The 19,584-nt window shown below is 34.7% G+C and overlaps 1 protein-coding gene across 17 annotated transcripts in view; it reads right to left on the reverse strand.

Moving 5' to 3' along the window:
* Positions 1 to 268: 268 nt before the first annotated feature.
* Positions 269 to 19,584, reverse strand: part of LOC148611409 (uncharacterized) — a 59,823-nt gene continuing 40,507 nt past the window's right edge. For 11 of the 17 annotated variants that reach the window (XM_088591954.1, XM_088591955.1, XM_088591962.1 and 8 more), the window contains 13 exons: positions 17,778 to 19,123; positions 17,306 to 17,457; positions 16,640 to 16,836; positions 13,623 to 13,777; positions 13,164 to 13,319; positions 12,726 to 12,932; positions 11,337 to 11,393; positions 8,631 to 8,727; positions 8,285 to 8,368; positions 7,923 to 8,048; positions 6,733 to 6,864; positions 2,567 to 5,411; positions 269 to 1,658 (listed from right to left, as the gene is read on the reverse strand). In XM_088591954.1, coding sequence (XP_088448080.1) covers positions 3,133 to 5,411; positions 6,733 to 6,864; positions 7,923 to 8,048; positions 8,285 to 8,368; positions 8,631 to 8,727; positions 11,337 to 11,393; positions 12,726 to 12,932; positions 13,164 to 13,319; positions 13,623 to 13,777; positions 16,640 to 16,836; positions 17,306 to 17,457; positions 17,778 to 19,123 — 4,988 coding nt within the window. In that variant the 3' untranslated portion in view covers positions 269 to 1,658; positions 2,567 to 3,132. The remainder of the gene's footprint in view (positions 1,659 to 2,566; positions 5,412 to 6,732; positions 6,865 to 7,922; positions 8,049 to 8,284; positions 8,369 to 8,630; positions 8,728 to 11,336; positions 11,394 to 12,725; positions 12,933 to 13,163; positions 13,320 to 13,622; positions 13,778 to 16,639; positions 16,837 to 17,305; positions 17,458 to 17,777; positions 19,124 to 19,584) is intronic. The other 6 variants (XM_088591967.1, XM_088591959.1, XM_088591957.1 and 3 more) reach the window with 5 other exon arrangements.

Here is a 19,584-nt window from a genome sequence, read left to right on the forward strand (position 1 = left end):
TGTGATTGTGCTGAAAATTTGAACTTCATAAATATTTCATAGTACATTTCATAATTCAAAGAAAACCTTCGATCTGTTCTAATGGTATCATCTGGAAACCACTAGGAACAGACAGACAGACAGACCTGTCAATGAAAGAGAATATACGATGTAGTACCTAATCACTATGCATGATTTCAAGAAAAAGTAAATCTAGAGATCCTTTCTTTGTATTAAAGGATGGGTTGAAGGCATGATGAGTGAAAGAAAATATTGAACACAATTATATATTTGACTACTTTTATGTATTTTAGACATCATATATCAAACATAACAAATACACTCAATTCAGTACAAACCAATTACAAGTATGAAACTTCATTTAGAAAATGTACATTAAAGCAAGAAAATAAAAATTATCAACTCCATATTAACTTTATACTTAGAAAAAAATGTAAGCCTAATTATGAAGTTTTTCATCTCTTTTCTGTATATTTTGGAGACTTAAAACTTTTTATCTCTTGTAGAAATTGATGTCAGATAGAAAGTATAGGAAAACTCATCATAGAATATCTACAAATGTACTATAAATCACTACCAATTAGTACATCACTTTCCAAAATATTAATCAATACTATATAAGAAATATTCAAAATTGATATAAAATTCTATTGCACATTTCAATCGATGAAATGACTATTCAAATAACTGGTAACTAAGTACTATTAACATCTTTAGCACTTTCCATAAGTGATATATACAAATATACACAACAATATGTACATGAATTGAAACGAATTGCATTTTAAAATGATCTGGATTTAATGAATATCAAAGTTAGGAAAACCCTTCCCAAAATACTTATGTTTAAATGTAACACAGGGGCTAAAACCCCTGTGTTGTGATAATGGGATACTTCCAGTTACAACACCCTTTAAAACAAATTAATAAAATTGAAAACAGCCTAATTTTTAGCTCCACTTGAAAATAACCAAACCTACATTCTAAAGAAAAATATTTTGTGCTAATACTAATACATCATGATAAAATGATAGTCACTAAGGTTAGAAACAAAATACAATTCAATGGATTGCTTATACCACACAGATTCCCTGCTTAACCAACTTGAGTATTGCTTTGAATAACATTATAATTTTTCATTGAATTCTATCCCCTTTGTCATCAATGAAATAACAGAAGAGTGGCAGATCCAAGGGGAGGGCTTCAGATGATGGACCCCCTTTTTTGTAGGAAAATTTTATGCAAAATTTGGTAAAATGGCCAAAAAATAGTGTGGAACATCCCCCTTTTGTTAATAACATATAAGTTTCTCGAACCCCCCAGAAAATAAGGAGATTTCCAGTTTTTCACTAAAGTAAACAGATTATTCTCAATGACACTTATTTGATGCACACACACACACACACAGAAACTTAAACCTGAAGTCTAACCCAGAGCCTTGGTATGTTTAGACAGGTGTTCAATCAACATGTTTAAAATGAGAAAAAAAACCCATGAACATTTAGACAGGTGACCAGTTTATTAAGTGTTCAGTTTAGACAGGTTTTACACAGTCCATAATACCACAATTCAATCCAACCACACATCACAATCAAATTCTGTCTTGTTTTTGAGGAGCATATATCTCACATCAAGCATCTTCCCAGCATTAATGTTCCCTGTAACAGAGGAAATCAATACATGTATTACATTCTCAGGTTTACTACACATTAATATCTTAAATTATAAATCCTTAAGCAGAATTTAATATGGCTATTTTACAGTTCTGTACAAGTCATTATCAAAGCACTCCAGAATGTAGAATTGCCAATATTCTAATTCCAAAATAAAGTGCTTATCTTAAAAATATCCTTACTACATACATGTCAGTACAATTTTTTTGTACATGCAACCTGTTCATCAGCTAAGGAAATACAGTAAAAATAAGTACATGGAATGTGTAGTCCATAAAAATAATCAGTAAAAGTATATTTTATTAAGTGGTCTTTATTTGACCAGTAATATAGTGGTTCAATATTTTAAAGGGATGAACTACATACAGTATACATTTACGTTACTGTTTGATAAGATGCATGTGTGGCTAATGCTTCCATTTGTTTACAAAAAACAACCTATCAACAATTTCTCCACAATTCAGAGTAAATTTGATCCTAAATAATGATAATGCTATTTATTTAGGAGAACGTTACAACTTTTCAATTAATTGTACCGGTACACTTATGAATTTATGTGAAATTGACTACAAGCTAAGAACTGCAATATTCGTGGTAATGCAAAAGCTGCACCAATTTATCAGATAATAAACAGCATTTTTTGTAAGTGCAGTAAAAACCTGCCTAAACCAAGCCGTGGATGAACTGGTAATCTGTTTAAATCAAACCCAGGTTGAACCAGTAACCTGTGTAAACCAAGACACTGACTTAACCAAACAAATGGCTTGGTCCAAAAGGGTTTTGTTTATACAGGCTTCATTGTACAAGTATAAAATACTAATAATATATAGTTGTGTTGTTTACAAGAATACAAAACAGTAATACAATGGTTTAAAAAGTGGACACAATCATACCTGACAGATCTGTGAATATCCATCATCCAGTAACATTGTCTTCACAAATCTACCACCAGAACTTGTTAGCATCACTGGAACATTCATTGTCAGGGAATTTCAGCAGCAAGTTATAGCTCATTTTTTTGCTTTCAACAGTAAAAGTCAATCATATATACTTAAAGAGAAAATCCCTGATAGTTTAACACACTAATATCATAACATGTACAGAAAAACATAATAAAAAAATAAGAATCCATTCAACAATACAAAACATCTTAACCCACTTCCATTAACCATGTCAACTAAAAATTGATCAATCTGACTGAAAACAATTTTTGCATACATAGATGTTTATTTATATTGAAAAAAAAATACAAATATACATAGAGCAATGTTTTTACGCAAAAAATTATTTAAAAAAAAAATTGAGTTATTGAAATACTGTCTTTTTTTCAGTACAACAATTTTAACCAAAATATCTAAACAAAGTGCAGCACTGCTCGAAGAATCTTAAAAATGTATTGACAAGTTAACAAACAAAATATCAATGTCCTTGACCATTTTGTTTTTACAACAACAGAAAATTATGAGGATGATGTATCAGTTATTTCACTACCAGCTTTTTCTGCTTCTGAGACTGGTGTCTGATTGGTTGCTTCCATAGCAGCACTTGTAGAGACCTGACTAGGTTGACTGGTACTTTCAGCTGAGGTAACTGGTACAGACACATCAGATTGACCAGATAGATTTACATTGGAGCTCTGACTAGATTTATTTTGTTCTGATGAATCTCCTGTTTGTGATGAGGTAGGAGTTGATGACGGTGTAGATGTAATGTAACTCTCTGAACCAGATGTTGGCAAATGAGAAATTGGAGTTAGTAGCTGAGAACTAGAAGCCACTGAAAGTTGCTGTGTAGTACTAGAACTTGTCATAACTGGCTGAGGCTGTGAGATCTGAGTTGATTGCATTGAGTGTGTCAGGTTTGGTACTGAATGCGGTAAGTTCTGCATTGAATGTGGTATATTCTGCATTGATTGAGGCATGTTCTGCATTGAATGTGGTACATTTTGCATGGAATGTGGTGGGGTATGGCGGGGCATTACATGGGTCATGGCCTGTGTAGCCTGACCTGCCACTGTCGTTACAGGAACTGATTGGGTAATACTTGTTGACACAGGTTTTGCAGCCGAAAAAGCAGCATCAGAATGTTGTGAAATTGGTCCAGTTGGCCTTGGAGCCTGTGACATTATGTTTCCGGCTGTAGAAAACTGACTTGTTGGTACGGTTCCTGACTCAGGTGCTGTAACTCTAGCAGTAAACCTGGGTAGCTGTGCCAATGTTGATTCAGCCAACGATGATGTCACAGATTGAGGATATGGGTACATGTACCTTTGTGACATAGGCCTTTGTTGGTCTGGTCCAAACTGATTAGGCCTTGGTTGTTCCTGTCCGAACTGATTTGGTCTCTGATGAGGATAACCAGGTGGTTGTTGGAATCTGCTTGGAGGACCATGTTGCATCATTCCTGGTCTAGGTGGCATTCCCATACCTTGATACCCAGCTGGCAAGCTGGCAGGAGGATAATGTGGCATTCCTCTGCCCAAACCTTGTGGTGGCATGCCATGTCCTGGTGACTTCCTGCCTTGAAATTGTGCACCTGGCGGCATTTGGCCCTGTACTACCATCTGAGATTCTGATATTGGTGAGGGTTGTGACTGTCTTGGTGAAATTCTGCCTGGTGATTTACCACGAGGTGGCATTTGATGCTGGGCAGCTCTTGCCATGTAATGGGCCTGTTGACCAGGAGGTAGACCTTGTGGGTCTGGAACAAATGGCTGTGTACCAGCTGGTGAGTGACTGGGAGGTACACGTGGACTGCCAGTTCTAGAACTTTCCGAGTTAGCTGAACCTGGTCTTTGAGGGTCTACTGGGGGCACTCCTCTTGGACTAGATATACTCCTTTGGATATCCTTAGGAGATGGTGCATTTGCCACTCTAGGGCTTGCTGTAGATCTTTGGGAAGGTGATTCTGAGATTCTAGGACTAGATGATCCTGATTTGTACCCATCACCTTGTTGCGGTGGGCGTTGTCCAATATTCTGGCGATATTGTTCTGATTGATGCCATTGACCTGGTGACTGAGGTATTCTAGGGCTACTAGATGTTGATCTTGCTCCATCTTGTGCATGAGGGATTCTAGGACTGCCAGAAGATGACCTAGCAGCTTCAACTGAGTGAGGTGTTGGGATACGTGGGCTACTTGAACCAGGAGGAACTCTAGGGCTACTAGATGTTGATCTTACAGCCTCCTCAGGTGGCTGAGCCTCCATTGGCTGTTGACCATCAGTCTTTCCACTTAGTGGTTGCTGCTGAGCTCCTGCACCAAAAACCTGTGGCATTGAAACCCTTGAAGGCATGCTCTGTTGGTGTATCATGACGTTCATTGGTAAAATGGGCTCTGAATCTTGAGAATCTTCAGATTCTCTCGATAATTCAGCATTTGATGGTAAGTTCAAATTTGTTGACACATGAGTTGTTTTGTTTTCTGTCTGTACTGGTTGCTGTTCTGAGTTAGTGGAACCAGTCACAGTAGACACTGGTATCTCTGTAGTAGCTGTTGTGGCAGTGGCTGCAGTTGTAGTAACAGTGTCAGTCTTGGCCTCTTTCTGGGGAACTGATTTTCCTGGGGTTCCTGGCTTACTATTGGACTCTTTTTCTGGGTCACCTTTGTTTTCCTGTTGTCTTCTGAATTGTCCAGCAGTGCTTTCAAGGATTTCCATAATACGTTTGTCAGTTTCAGATTGAGGAGTAAAATGAATTGGTGGTCTGGGTTCCAAAGGAGCTTGATTCTGAGTTGAACCTGAAAAATAGGGAAAATTATTTAGTAGAGACATTTCATAAATATAATTCAATATTAGTGAAACCACTCTGCAAGTAATGATTAATGTGATAAACATAATCTAACTTGACAGGTTGCAGTTACCATACGTATGATAATTAAAAGAATAATCCCCCTGGTTGCATTGTTTGGAGGTATTTACGGTTTTAAATACAAATTTTCTAGAGACAAAATATAAGTACTGAGCATACTGGTACCAATCTAAAATGAGGTGTATATAAGATTGGAACAAATTTTGTTTCAGGTAGTGAATATTTGCTTTTTTGTTTTTTTTTTAAATTTAAATACATCTATATAAAACCACAGTTCTTCAAAGATTTTTTTTTAATTTAAAAAATACCCAGAGATGTTGGAGATAGAGAATACAACAATGTGCAGAATTCTATAGAAGTGCAGAATATAACACAAAAACAACATAAAGTAAACTTGTATACTGCTGAAAAACAAATACTACATAAATTAAATGTTAACAGTAATTACACAATCTTTGTATCTATGCATTGGTTTCATTGCATTGAAAGTGTGCAGACAGTAGGTTATTATTTTAGTGATAGCGTGAAATGCAATGGCAAGAAGTATTCAAATGAATGATTCCAAAGATTCACTTCCTTACAATGAATGAAACACATGAATACAAAGACTTGTATGTATCACTTTCCAATTTCACTACATTGATTTTCTTCACAATAATAAAAGCTCAATCACTTGTTTTCTCCATCAGTATAAAAACAATAGTAATTCCCTTTGATTATTTCATCAGCAAAAAAAAAAATATACTAGATTATTCTAAAAAGGAAAAAAAAGAAACACAAAAATCAAAGCTATTCCTGTCTTTAACGGATAAGCAAGCAAAAATAGTTCCTTATATATAGTTAAAGTGTTCCTATCAACAAGCTAATTATAAAATAAATATAACAATCTTAAGGAAATCACACCAATTTAAAGCCAAAAAGCAGTATAAAGATTTCAACACACCAAGAATTTGGGAGGATCTCACTGGTATGAAATGAAATACTTTCAACATCCAGGCTTCTTAGTGAATATCACATAGGATAAGACCAAAGTTTCTTTATAAGTTTTTTTCATTTATAATGAAACATTAAACAGTAATTTATAAAGTATGAACTGACCAATGAGACCCTAAAAGAGAAGCTATAAAAAATGGAAATCACCAAAAAGTGGTAAAAGAATCAAAAATAGAAGCAAAACAAAACATGATAGAGAAAACAGAGTAAGTGAGCCTTTATTTCTATGGCAGAAAGCACACAACAACCAAATTTACTCTCGGCTTTCTTTTTCTTTTTTCGTTTCTTTGGCTTCTTTTCAGTTTCAGAAGGCATGCCAAGATCAGGAGTGTTAGTGGAGGGAGGGTGTCGATATCCTGGAACAGCAGTTAGTTCTGATGCTGATACTTCTATATTTAGATGATAATGTCTCTTGTCACTAATACACAGTTATTTTCAGGCTGACTTTACTATTTCATTTTCTAATGGTTTAGAGGTGTTTTATCAAAAAGTAAAAGTTTTAATTTTCAATCAGTAATCAATTTACTTTAAAAAAAACATGGAAAAATTGATCTTAAAATCAATTAAAAAATCAATTTCATATGGCTACACAAGTCTACCTGATTAGAAATACTTCTTAAAATTTTCAGTTATGTTTTAATACTCATACATTTGTATTGTTGACTATCAAACTCAATCACATTTTAATGTAACTACAGTCGAACTTCACTCGCTCGAACTCGGCTGGCTTAAACACCTGGGATTTCTCGAACACAATTCAAAGTACCAAAATTTTCTCCTATATAATCAATATAAATAACCTTGGATTTCTCGAACACTCAAACTGACTAGTCGGTCCGTTCGGTAATAAATCTTAGAGAATAACACTCACTGACTCTTCAGCAATTTTATCAGCTTAGGTAATAAAAGGTGTGAAAAACTGAAACCCTATCATTAATCAGTGTCATTTTAGTTAATTAAAGGTAAAATTTAAGTCATCACTAATTAGGTAGTTTTGATCTTTAACATAACACTGATTAAAGTTCGAGAATGTTCGGAAGTCCGTATGATAAAAGCATGAAAGAAAATCGAATGAAAACAAATAATTGACCAAGGAACTCGAACTATGAACGTTTTTAAAAGCGAACACAGCAGTTTTAATGTACACAAATAAATATAATCTTCCGAAATTGAACGAAAAAGATCCACAAACTAACACAACTTCGTAGGAAGTAGGCAATTTCTAACGATAAAGTCTAACTCGGACTGGCACTGAAAAAAAATCCGGAAATATATGAACATCAATTTCTCGAACTCCCGATAACTTGAACACATTTCAATGGTCCCTTGGAGTTCGAGCTACCGAGGTTTGACTGTATTGTACAATTAGCATTATTAGTATGGGACCTTAATGAGAAATTTTAAATAAATTGCAGTCAATCGAAATGTTAATCAGTGTGTAATATACCTTGTGTAAAGGGAGGAGCACCAGGTCTGAAAGCCATCCTTGATTGGTCAGTTCCTGGGAATCCTGGCATTGCTGGGCGGGGCTCTCCCCCAATCATACTAGGGTCACCAAACCTAGGACCTTGTACTATAAAAAAAGAGAATACATTGTACCAATAAATAACCTTATTATAAATGGACATATTATCCGATTATTTTTATCTTTAGACAATATCAATCCATCCTAGTGAACATTTCGATAGAACTTTTTCAGAAAGAGTTATTTCACTGAGAATAGGATGTTTATTTAAAAACCTAAAATGCCTTCATTATGAATATTTTTAAAGAGTAAATCCTACAATTAGTTTTTGACCAAATATTTACAATGATATCTCTGCTGGTCCCCTGTTGAAGCTGGTAACCTAATGCCTTGCTCAAAATTTCCATACATTGGGGCAGGTGGGTCTGCTAAAAAAGAAACAATACTTATAAAATACATAAAAAATGTAACAAAAAACATTTTAAACTAATTACTGTACATAAGAGAGTTATTGTGTGTATTTAGGTCTATGACTTCAATTTTGAACTTTAAAACAAAAATATGATTTTAATTTGTGATATTTAGAAAATCCCCCATCCACTGAAAATTTCCAAAATTTCAGAAGTGTGGGTTCACATTATTGCAATTATGACCCTGTTTTGCAAGTGACGCCAGTGATTTGAATATTACCAGGTTCAGTTGTGACAACAGATGGAATGACAGGATCTATGTGAGCCTTCTCCATCTTCTCTCTCTCCTGATATCCTTCACTGAATGGATTGTTGTCCTTGAATAGAAATTATCATACTTTAATACACTGCATTCCAAAATATTATGACAACTAAAACTTAACCTACTGTATTAGAAAGACTCAATACAACTGTTGAAATACTAACCACTATTTAAACAGTTTCTATCAAAATAATGGTTGTTCCCTTTGAAGAGACATTTTTAACAAATGCTGGTGCAACCCTTCTCATTCACAGGCTCTTGATACATGAAGTACACTTCAGGAAAAATTAATCACCTTTAGCATTTAAAAAAGAACGGATATGGTGAAATGCAACAAATGCACCAGTGTATAACCTTAAACAATAATAAATAATTTCAAAGATCACCCAAAGGAATATTGACTAAAACTAAACTGTTTACAAAGTAGCCTAGTACATCCAACAATGTTATACTAATGGTCAAATCCAATACATAATGTTACATATTAAAGTTTTTGTATCTGTACCTACTGCTTTTAAAAGAACCATCAAATATCTTGTTATACATATGTATATACAAACCATAGAATAAATTCATGAGTAAATAAGAGATGAGAAAATTTAAAAAATGCCATGGCAAAGATTTGTGAAAAAAAATGAAGTGTAAAAATCACAACATCAATACATGGCCTACCCCCTTTTTTGATGCTCCCATGATGCAGTTTTTAGTAAACATTGATCTATCTAAAGATTCTGGTTAATAAAATGACAGTTGACATACAATACTGTACAAGACAAACAAGTAAGAACAACAAACAATCTCCAATGCTTTATGTAGAAAGAATACGACATACATCAAATTTCAAATCCTATTATTTAAATTGTACCCTATGAAAAAAAGAAAAGATGAATTTTAAGATGATATAGATAACAATGACAATGTTAATTTCAACATAGTACTATACTAACTGTACACATGTATACACTGTAGGTATATAGGTTACATTTGACTTATGGTAATATTTAGAGACCAAACTAATTAACACTTATAAATGTGTTACTGGTGGATAAAATTTCAAAAATTCTTGACTGTCTTACTTTTTTCCAAAAAGTTGGAATTCTAGTACGGGACAGCAAGAGCTATTTAAAGTGTTCATTCTTCGTGATACCAGAATTTAAAACACAATGCCATGTCATACTTTCACATACGACAATTACATACTGTACGTATTTTTATCAGATCAGTGAAAAAAAACTTATTTTGCAATATTCATGGGAGGATTTTGAAAAAGTAGAAAGTTCACGGTCATTGAAATGTATGTATGAATAATAGTAGCAGTACTTTTGAGAAGAGTTTATACAAAATGACATGTAGTCGTATAGATAGGGCTAAATAGAAAAGGTTAATGACTTAAAGGACAAATAGTGAGAAAGGCATAATTTGTGTACAAAATTAAAATAAGAAATCACCTTTTAGTGAAAAGAGGGCATAAAAACAAAAACAAAACGATACCACTAAATAAATGACAAAGATCACAATAGTACAAAGTTTTGATGTACACATAATAGGTAAAGACCTTAGAAATTGTGCAATAAATATTATAAGTGCATGAAGTTCAAACTTATTGCAGTCACCCACCTCCTCTTAAAATGCTCAGTGTTACATTTCCAAAATATTTTTTTTGAAATAGAAAACAAGTGTGGATATGGCAAAAGCAAGCAAATATTGCTGATGAAAACAAAACTGCCCATGTTTGCCTTGACCAATAAGGATTAACAAGAAGATATATACATGTACAAGTATGTGCATAGAATAAATCTATTTGATTAAAAGCAATAGATTAATATATTTTAACAATTATTCTATTAATTTCAAAGTCACTTCACTTTATTGACTAATGTCGTGTCCTAATTTGACTTCAAATATGTCAGTTATAAGTAGATGACAATTTTAAACCAAGAAAATGGAAGCATACACATATTTATACAGAAAATTGCACTTAACCCTAGGGTTATTATATAGAAAGGGTATGTTCCAAAAATAATTATGCAAAATGGAAGGTTCAAGGGCAACATAAAATATATTTACAAAACTGACATAACATTTGAAAATATCAAGTATCTCCTTGTGTTCTGATATAACCTGACCAATATAAAAAGCAACAATAACAATGAGAAATCTCAACTGTCAAAGCATTACACCAAAAAATCTCACCATTATACTTTCCTAAAATATATGATATGAATATTAACTCCCTGACCAACAATTATTTCCTTAGCGAACAAACACTGGGCATGCCCATACTGCATTCCGACTAACTCAGCCAGCAACGTACATTCTGGTGTGTAGAATAATGACAATTTGTTGACACAGCAAGTTTGTCTGTGATTACAACCATGACTAAACATCTGGTCAGTGAATATAGAAGAAGATGAACACATCAGTTATTATCTACTGATACTTTGTCATGTAAAACGTACAATGCTTTTCATATTAGCTCTTAATGATATTTAACCTTTATTAACTTCTCCTATACTCACAAAACCAAATATAGTTTGTTTATTGATAACCACAGAGAACTGCTGACTCAGCAAAAATGTCAAGCAGTCTGCAAACATCAAGACAATGTTAATTTAAGCGGTGCATGCACTGACTAGAAAGATATATATAGATTGAAATTCTCACCTGTATTATTGCCTTAGGGACTTTAGGCGACTTTTTGGGCGATTTCTCTGGGTCATACTGTTTAATCAAAGAGGGCACATGTAAGCAAAGTGGGCAAGAAATATGACTAACATCCCATGGTCATACTTAAAGCAAGGACTGTTTTTTTAAATTGTTTTTTTTTCTCCTCAATACATTAGAGTAATGATAGTGACAAAGAAAGAATGAGAGATGCAACACAGTAGTCATTAATCTTACATTATTACTCATACAAACAATTTCTGGGTGTGAGGGGGAAGTTTATTTTAAATATGATGATTTAATACCTATATGATTCAGTGAAAACTGTGGGTCCTCCAATGATTCAAACAAAGATTTGACCAATGGGATGAATTATAACAGTGACTGCTTGCCATGCTTACAATATAATAACACGTTTCCAAGAAAACTGCATTCATGCATTTAAGTATCAGTCATAAAATCTTGTGCTTTAAAACAAGACTCATAGTGACTACACCATTAAGTAGTATTTACAATGGCTTATACAAATGTAAATAATTACCAACTCTTGTAACATAGATTCTTGCAGTGTTGTGTAATATATACATATATTTACTATCACAGTGAATTAAAGTGATGTAAACCAAGACAGAATTCCAACCAAACATGCCATTGACGCTCGAACCATGAATGGGAAACCTAAGACAAATATGTTTATAAATCCTAATTTTTCCTTCCCCCTAAAAAAACCAAAACTATCTGATGATTTAAAAAAACTTTACCAAGAACATTAAGAGAAAAAATATCTCTATCCAACACAAGCAAAAATAAACAAACTGCTTTTTTTCCTTCAAAATATCGGTTTTCATTGTGTTTCATTAATGTTCAAAGAAAACATGCTCTAACCACATGAACCACACCAAAAAACTCATTCCAGCTAATCCACAGCATGTAAAATGGAACAAAAATCTACTTAAAACTATTAAAATTCATAGAACTTTTTTTTTTTTTTTTTTTAACAAAGGTTAGTTCATACATTAATTCTAAAGATTTACTGTTTAGTGAAAAATGAAGTCCTAAACTTTTTAATTTTTCAAATGTTGCCCAAGAAATTTACAAGTCTGTAAATGCCTAATTGATTTTCAATGATGTGTCATTAATGACATGGAAGCATATCTCACATTACCTTAATTAGTGTCATTTTCGTTGAATAAAAATACTAACCTATGTTCATAAAATTTGACTAAGTCCTGAAATCATCATTTTTTAGGTAAATAGTTAACAAGCTAATAGCATTTTAACTGACAAAACTTATAAACCTTCACATTAGAAACTTCACCACCAAAACATGAGAAAGCATGCAAACAACCTAATTTAGTATCACGCCTTACATCTATAGTGACAACATACCCCAACAATCTGAATAGGTGGGCGGGGACCTTGGATTTGTTGCTGTTGTTGCTGTTGTCGTATCTTGTTAATCATGTAGGCATCATATTCCTGGCGTGCAGCTTGTGGCATGCGGCTAGTGCCAGCTCCTGGTATTCTAGGCTGAGGATGAGGCGGGACCTGACCATCAGCAGGTAGGACACCACTCTGTGGATCCCCAAATCGCTCCTGCAAGGAAAATTAGGATGACTTAATGTTTTCCTTAAATGCATAAAAGATATGTAAAATTTATAGATAATATGTTTAAATATCTTATTTAAATCTATATTAATATTTAACAACTTTACTGGATAACAATAGGAATTTCAATTTCACTGATTCACTAGTGATAACTTCCCACATGGGTAAGGTGTCATTATATGAGGGTTGTACAATACACTAGAGAAATAAAAAGCCTACCCTTCTCTTTGTTCTGTAATCCTGAGAGACCATCTGATGATGTCTGAGTTGTTTTCTCATCCCTTCAAGTTGTTTCTGTAACACTGTCTGTTCCTGTGTCGTTCTATCTAACTCCATTAGGTCATTTGGTGGTAGTTCTTTACCTATCTTCTTAGCCTATATCATATGAGATATTTATTAATGTAATTTCAAGGACTTGACCAATATTTCATCACCATATTACGTGAATGAAAGGTGCAAGGCAAGTTATTTATGAAGTCCTCAACCTAGTGAATTTTATAATCATTTTAAAGCCTGGTTTAGAGCTGGGAAGATCTCATATGAGTATATCAAATGTATTTTTCAACTGAATTCTTTGCCTAACGGTCCCAATGGTTTTTAAACTTTGAACAACTAACAAATCTAAGTTCAAGAACTCCTTTTAAATTTAATGAATCACAAAAGAAGTACGTAACTGACCTGTCTGTTTCTAGCATTGATGGCTTTCTTTGTACGTTTACATTTAGCTATCTGTGTTTCTAATGCTTTTATCTGCATCTCAAGGTACTGTGAATGTTTCATCAACCAATCCTCATACTGAACATGTTGTCTCTCTATTTCAGGACTCACTTCACCTAAAAACATGTAATCAGAATTATATAGTTATAGACTTTCATATCTTGTTTTATTCTGAAACATTTTTTTTCACACAGGGATGACAATACAACTATATTTGAGTACTTGAAGTAAGTTTTTTTTTAATCATCAGAACCTACAAAAACATAATACAGGAATGGCAATGATAATCTTCTGTTATAGGAAAACAGAAAAATGCTTTGCAGGGCAGAAGTTGATACAACTGCAGTGGTCAATCATGAACAGTTTGGCCAAATTTGACACAACATTCAAGCGTAATACAGTTCAGAGTTAGGACTGGGATTAAACAGAATAAGATTCTGATACAGATTGAAACTGTTCAAAGAACTTTAAAATTTTCATTTAAACATTTCCCTAATTTGACCCAATATCTAGAATTAATAGTTGCATGCTAGGTTGTGGTAAAAATACCCCCATTCAACCTGGAAAGGGAGATACTGAGGCAATCAGTAAACAGATAGTAGATGAGTGAAGAACTTGAAAATGGGAGACATGGTACAAGCAATCATGCAAAAGTAATATACCAAATATCTAAGCATTGTGTTTCACAGAAGCTGAGAAACCTGTTAAGAAAAGTGTAACAGATGGACAAGGTGATTGCACTATAGCCTCAAAACAAGTAAAAAATATCTTTAGTTGCATTTATATAAGACCACATGGGATAAATCTTTGATATTATGATCACATCAGTGAACACCATACAGTGTTAATAATACAAATAGACTAATTTATTGAACTGTACATTTCCTTTCTGAGTATTCCCTTTGAAAAAAATTCAGTTTCATAAGAGGTGGGCTAGTGTCCTTACCTAACTACACCCCAATTAAAATCAATAAACAACTATATTGAGTAACACCTAAAAACAGAACAATTTGTGTGTTGTGCAATTCCATCCAAGAATCCAAGGAATATTTTGATCAGAGAAAATCAGAATCAATGAACTCCTGAAGTAGTGCAACTGCCAATCAATTGCAACTGAACTATAAAAGACGCATCAGATGGCTGGGCCATGTGTTAAGGATGCCAAATGAGCACCTGCCAAAAGTTACTCTACGATGGACACCACCTGGGGAGAGAAAATCTGGCAGATCCCATACCACCTGGAGGAGAACAGTCCTTGCAGAGCTTCAAGATCTTGGGCAAAGCACTACACATGGTAAAGGACATAGGGGAATTTGAGGGAATTTGGGAACTTATGTGCAGCCTTATGACCCACCAGAGATGAAAAACAGGTGAGGTGAGGTGCAATTCAATCCAAGTATTTTTACCTTATCTCATGAACAAATATTATAATACACATTTAGGTGTTACTCAAAATCTAAAATCAGTATTGTGGCAAAATAAAAGACTAAACAGTAAACATTCTTTAACTGCATCACATTTTAGCTGTAAAAGGTAGAAGAGCAAGACAGTCTTCCTTAAAATGACATTCACAATTAAACATTAGAGTAAATGACGCCGGTCTGGCTGTTCAATGTTAGTGTCATGCTCATGTCAATTACCAAGCTTTTGACATTTTCAAGATGAAAATTTGAGTTCATATTTGAGATCTCGTCTATAAGTTGGAACCCTTTCCAGCAGTTAAAAATTTAGTTCCAAAAATCTGACTTATAGGCGAGTATATACAGTAATTAACACATTTAAATTTACCAAGTACAGACACAACAATCAAACTTAATTGATAAAGGTCTGAATTATGATCGAGATTAACTGTTTGACAATGGATATGTATTTGCCCAGAAATGTTGAGGCCTCTTTTTTGCCAATAATTTCTAATCAATATAAGTAACATAGCCCAAAATTAATCCCTGTCTTCCTCATAACATATGGCACCTTGGGATATAATTTCAAGGAGATCTCAAATTATTGTCAGGACATCAGAACATTGCTTGTTTCTGTCCCCAATTGGGTCCCTCATTCTGAAATGGTTGAAGTCCCAATCCCACAACCCCAAATTAATCCTCACCTTCTTTTGGTGGTGTGGCACCTTATGTTATAATTTCAAAGAGATCTAAACAACCTTACTAAAGTCATTGTCTAAACTTTTCTGGTCCCTTTTATGCCCTTCAAACTTTAGAAGTTCAAGTCACAACACCCAAATTAAATTCTAAGTCTCTTTTTGTGAAATCACACATTGTGGTTAAATTTAAAACAGATACATTAACATTTACTCAAATTACTGTCTAAACAAAGAAAATTAATTTTTCTGGCCTCTTTCTGTCTCCTCATTCCAAAAAAGTTCATGTCATAACCCAAAAAATCATCCAAACCTTCCTTTGTTAGTATGGCATCTTGATGTTCAATATCAAAGAGATCCATTAACTAGAAGTAAAGTTATTGTACAGATAATATCAGCAAATGATTGTTCATGGTCCCCTTTTTGGCCCCTAATTCCTAAATGGTTCAAATCACAATCTCCAAAAATCTATCACAGCTTCCTTTTGTTGTATGGCACATGGTGGCGTAATTTCTTACAGATCTACAAGCTTACACTCAAGTTTTTAACAAACATCATGAAAATGCCTGTTTCTGCCTTTCTTTGTCCCCTAATTCCTCAATGGTTTAAGTCACAATCCCAAAAATTAATTAAACAGAATTCCTGTTGTTATACAGCATCTTGTGGTATAATTTCATAAAGATCTATACTGTTATATTGAAGTTATTGAGTGGACATGAAAGTGTCTATGGATGACAACAACGATGACGACGGCATGATACCATTATAAAGCAGCAAAATATTTGTGGTCGTACAAAAAGTAGGGTGTCATTTTGTTAGAGGTTGAAAAATCTTAGGGATCTTCCTGATGTTGATGTTTTGTTTTAATAACTTATGTATTTACCTTGCATAGGTGGAATAGGGGGCTGTGGAGGTGGAGGTATTCCCTGAGGCCCCATGCCAGGTCCAGGGTATGGTGGTGTTGGCAGTCTTGGTCCTTGTACCATCTGTTGGCCTGGTATCCTAACATGGAAGGGAGCTTGTCCATCTGGTGGTTGACTGTACATTCTAGGTGGTATCCAGTTGGGGTCCACTGGATGTCTAAAAACAGATATTGTGTTTAGGGAACAGAACTATACATTTAGGAAAAATGGAGACTAAACATTCTTTATAACAGAACGTTATGAGACAGCTATACTGTAAATGAGGATTTGGAGGTGTCATTTGTAAATCCGGCCGTTTCAAATTGAGTTTACTGGTGACAACCATCAAATCTAAATTGACAACAACATGTCTTCAAATTCAATACAGTTATCTCCATTCTAAGGAAACTATGGAATTGCAATAAAAAAAACCTTATAGATTAAATAATGGGCATGCCTAAAACAATTGAGGCAGTCATTCATGGAATTAATAACCCAAATTAATATTATCTAATGAAAGTCAACATCAAACAAATATTGCATAACAATACGTTTTTATGTTACTCTTTTCCAAACAGAAATACAAAATAAATAAAAAAACCATAATGTAGTTTGTTTGCCTGTATGTAAATGTTGCTCATTCCTACCTCTGCATGCCAGATTGATCTATCATCCTGGGCCTATACTGAGGCATCTGTTGGGGTGTCATGATACCCTCTCCTTCTCTACGATGCATCATAGCTTGCTGCTGTGCTTGTCTCTGTTGCTCCTGTTTCTCCTGTAATCGACAGATCTCTCTCTGAAGTCAAAGTCTATTTTTATGTCTAGAGCATCATTGATTAATTAATTTGTAAGTGAACAATATTGACATAGACAACTCCTTATTCAAAATAAACTACACTGTCCAAACCTGTGTTCAACTATTTCTATAATTAAGTTGTTTCTTTGAAAAGGAGAAATTCTAATAAAAAGGAAGCTCAAGATATTTTTAATGTTTAAAACCAATTCTATTGAAACATCTTATGTTTGTTGTTTCATGAACATTCACCTTCTTTTTCTATTACATTCATTGTTATTTAATTTTATAATCTGCAGAGGTCAATGATGAAAAAAGCCTACCTTCTCTAATAAATCCTGTATTAACAGAGGCTGATCCTGTAGCAACTGGGGTCTGGTGGTTGATGGTTGTGAAGTTGGTGTGGTCACACCAGGAGAGGTCATCCCTGGGGCTGGCTGTCTCATTCTTATACCAGGAGGGAAAGGCATACTAGGCTGACCAGTGAAACCATGAGGCCCTCTCATTGGTGGGGGTTGTCCAGGGAATCGGGCCATTCCATCAACGCCTGGTTGGTAGGGAACAGAACTGGGTACAGATGTACCTGTCATTCTAACCCCTGCTTGGACTAGGTTGGGATCAACTTCACTGGGATATGCTTCACTTCCTGGAGGTCCAGAGAACGGAGGGCGCTGACCATACATCATACCTGCAGGAGGTGGCCCCTGTTGACCTGGTTTTCCATAACTACTAAATTGATTAGTAGGAGTCAGTGGTCCTCTTGGTGACCTTTGACCTGGACTCTGTGATGCAGCCATTGGTGATGACTGTGAACCATAAGTGGCTTGTAGACTTCCTTGAGGCAGTCCAAATGGTGGTTGTGATCCTGCTCCAGCAAATGGTGATACTGGGGCTGATGTTGTCACTGTGCCACTGAATGGTGACTGTGTACAGGCTACAGATGGTGAAAATGGAGAATTAGTAGGTTGTGAGAATGGTGACTGCTGTTGCTGACCAGACACTGCTGGTGTTAAGGGCTGTTGACTAAATGGTGACAGGGCATTTGGTGTTTTTGGAGAAGGAGCCGAACTGCGTGGTGATGGCATCACTTTCGGAGAAACTAAACCTGGTGTTCCAGGGCCCTGCGGGAAACTTCCGGCAGCTGACCCTGGTGAGGGAACAGCTGTCCCTTGGAAAGACTGATGCATTGGTGAATGTAACCCTGACTGGAATCTAGAACCAACACTCATTCCTTGGGCTCCCATGTTACCTATAGGGTCCAGGACTCCTGATGGAGTATTTGGACCAGTGTGGTCCTTCCCACTTCCATCAGATTTCTGAGAATCTCTACGTTCAAGTTTTTGACCTAACTGCTCTGATTTTTGCAGCAGGGCTGCTATTTGGTTAATCTCCTGTTTACTCTTTTCATCATCATTAGAAGCTTGGTCATTTTTTTTCTGACTAAATTCTAGAAATTTCGTTTGGTAGTCACCCTCAGGCTTGCTACCAGCAGTTGCACTTTCTGACTTTGATTCATCACTTTTCTCTTTAGCCTTCTCCCCAGATTCATTTTTAACTTCTGGATCCTGGACAGGTTCATCTTCAAGGTCATCAAATATTGTTTTACCCTCCATGTTTATGTCAAGCTCAGGGTCTGCATACTTCAGAATGTCAAATGATCCATCCAGATCTGAAAAATACATAGTAATAAAATAGTTGTATTACATTCAAATGACAGACAATATATTGTCATAAACATTTATAATGAAAAAAGCATTCTTTGACATCAAAGAGAACACATTCACTTTCTGTCCTAATCCTTATTTTTTAAAGTTGCTATTAGCAAATATCGTAAAAATTCCTATCACTAATTAGTTCAATGGCTATTTAACAATATTTTCCTTAATTTTGTAATTTAATTAAGATTTATCATACAGTTTTCTACCTAAGTATGCCAGCAGAGATAACATGATCAGGGAAAATGAATTTCTAGAAAAACAGAGGACAGTTACAAAATGCATTCATTAGGACAATATTCCCAGTTATTAGCCAAATGTTCATGATTTTCAGAGTGTTTTCTTGAAGTTAATCTTGTTGTAAGTCATGTGAGTCTTTTTCTTTTTGCTGTCTTAAATCACATCATTATTGAGT

This window comes from Perna viridis, chromosome 7, assembly GCF_037379345.1.
Source record: "Perna viridis isolate PV_CMFRI_1.1 ecotype Kerala chromosome 7, ASM3737934v1, whole genome shotgun sequence".
Taxonomy (NCBI): domain Eukaryota; kingdom Metazoa; phylum Mollusca; class Bivalvia; order Mytilida; family Mytilidae; genus Perna; species Perna viridis.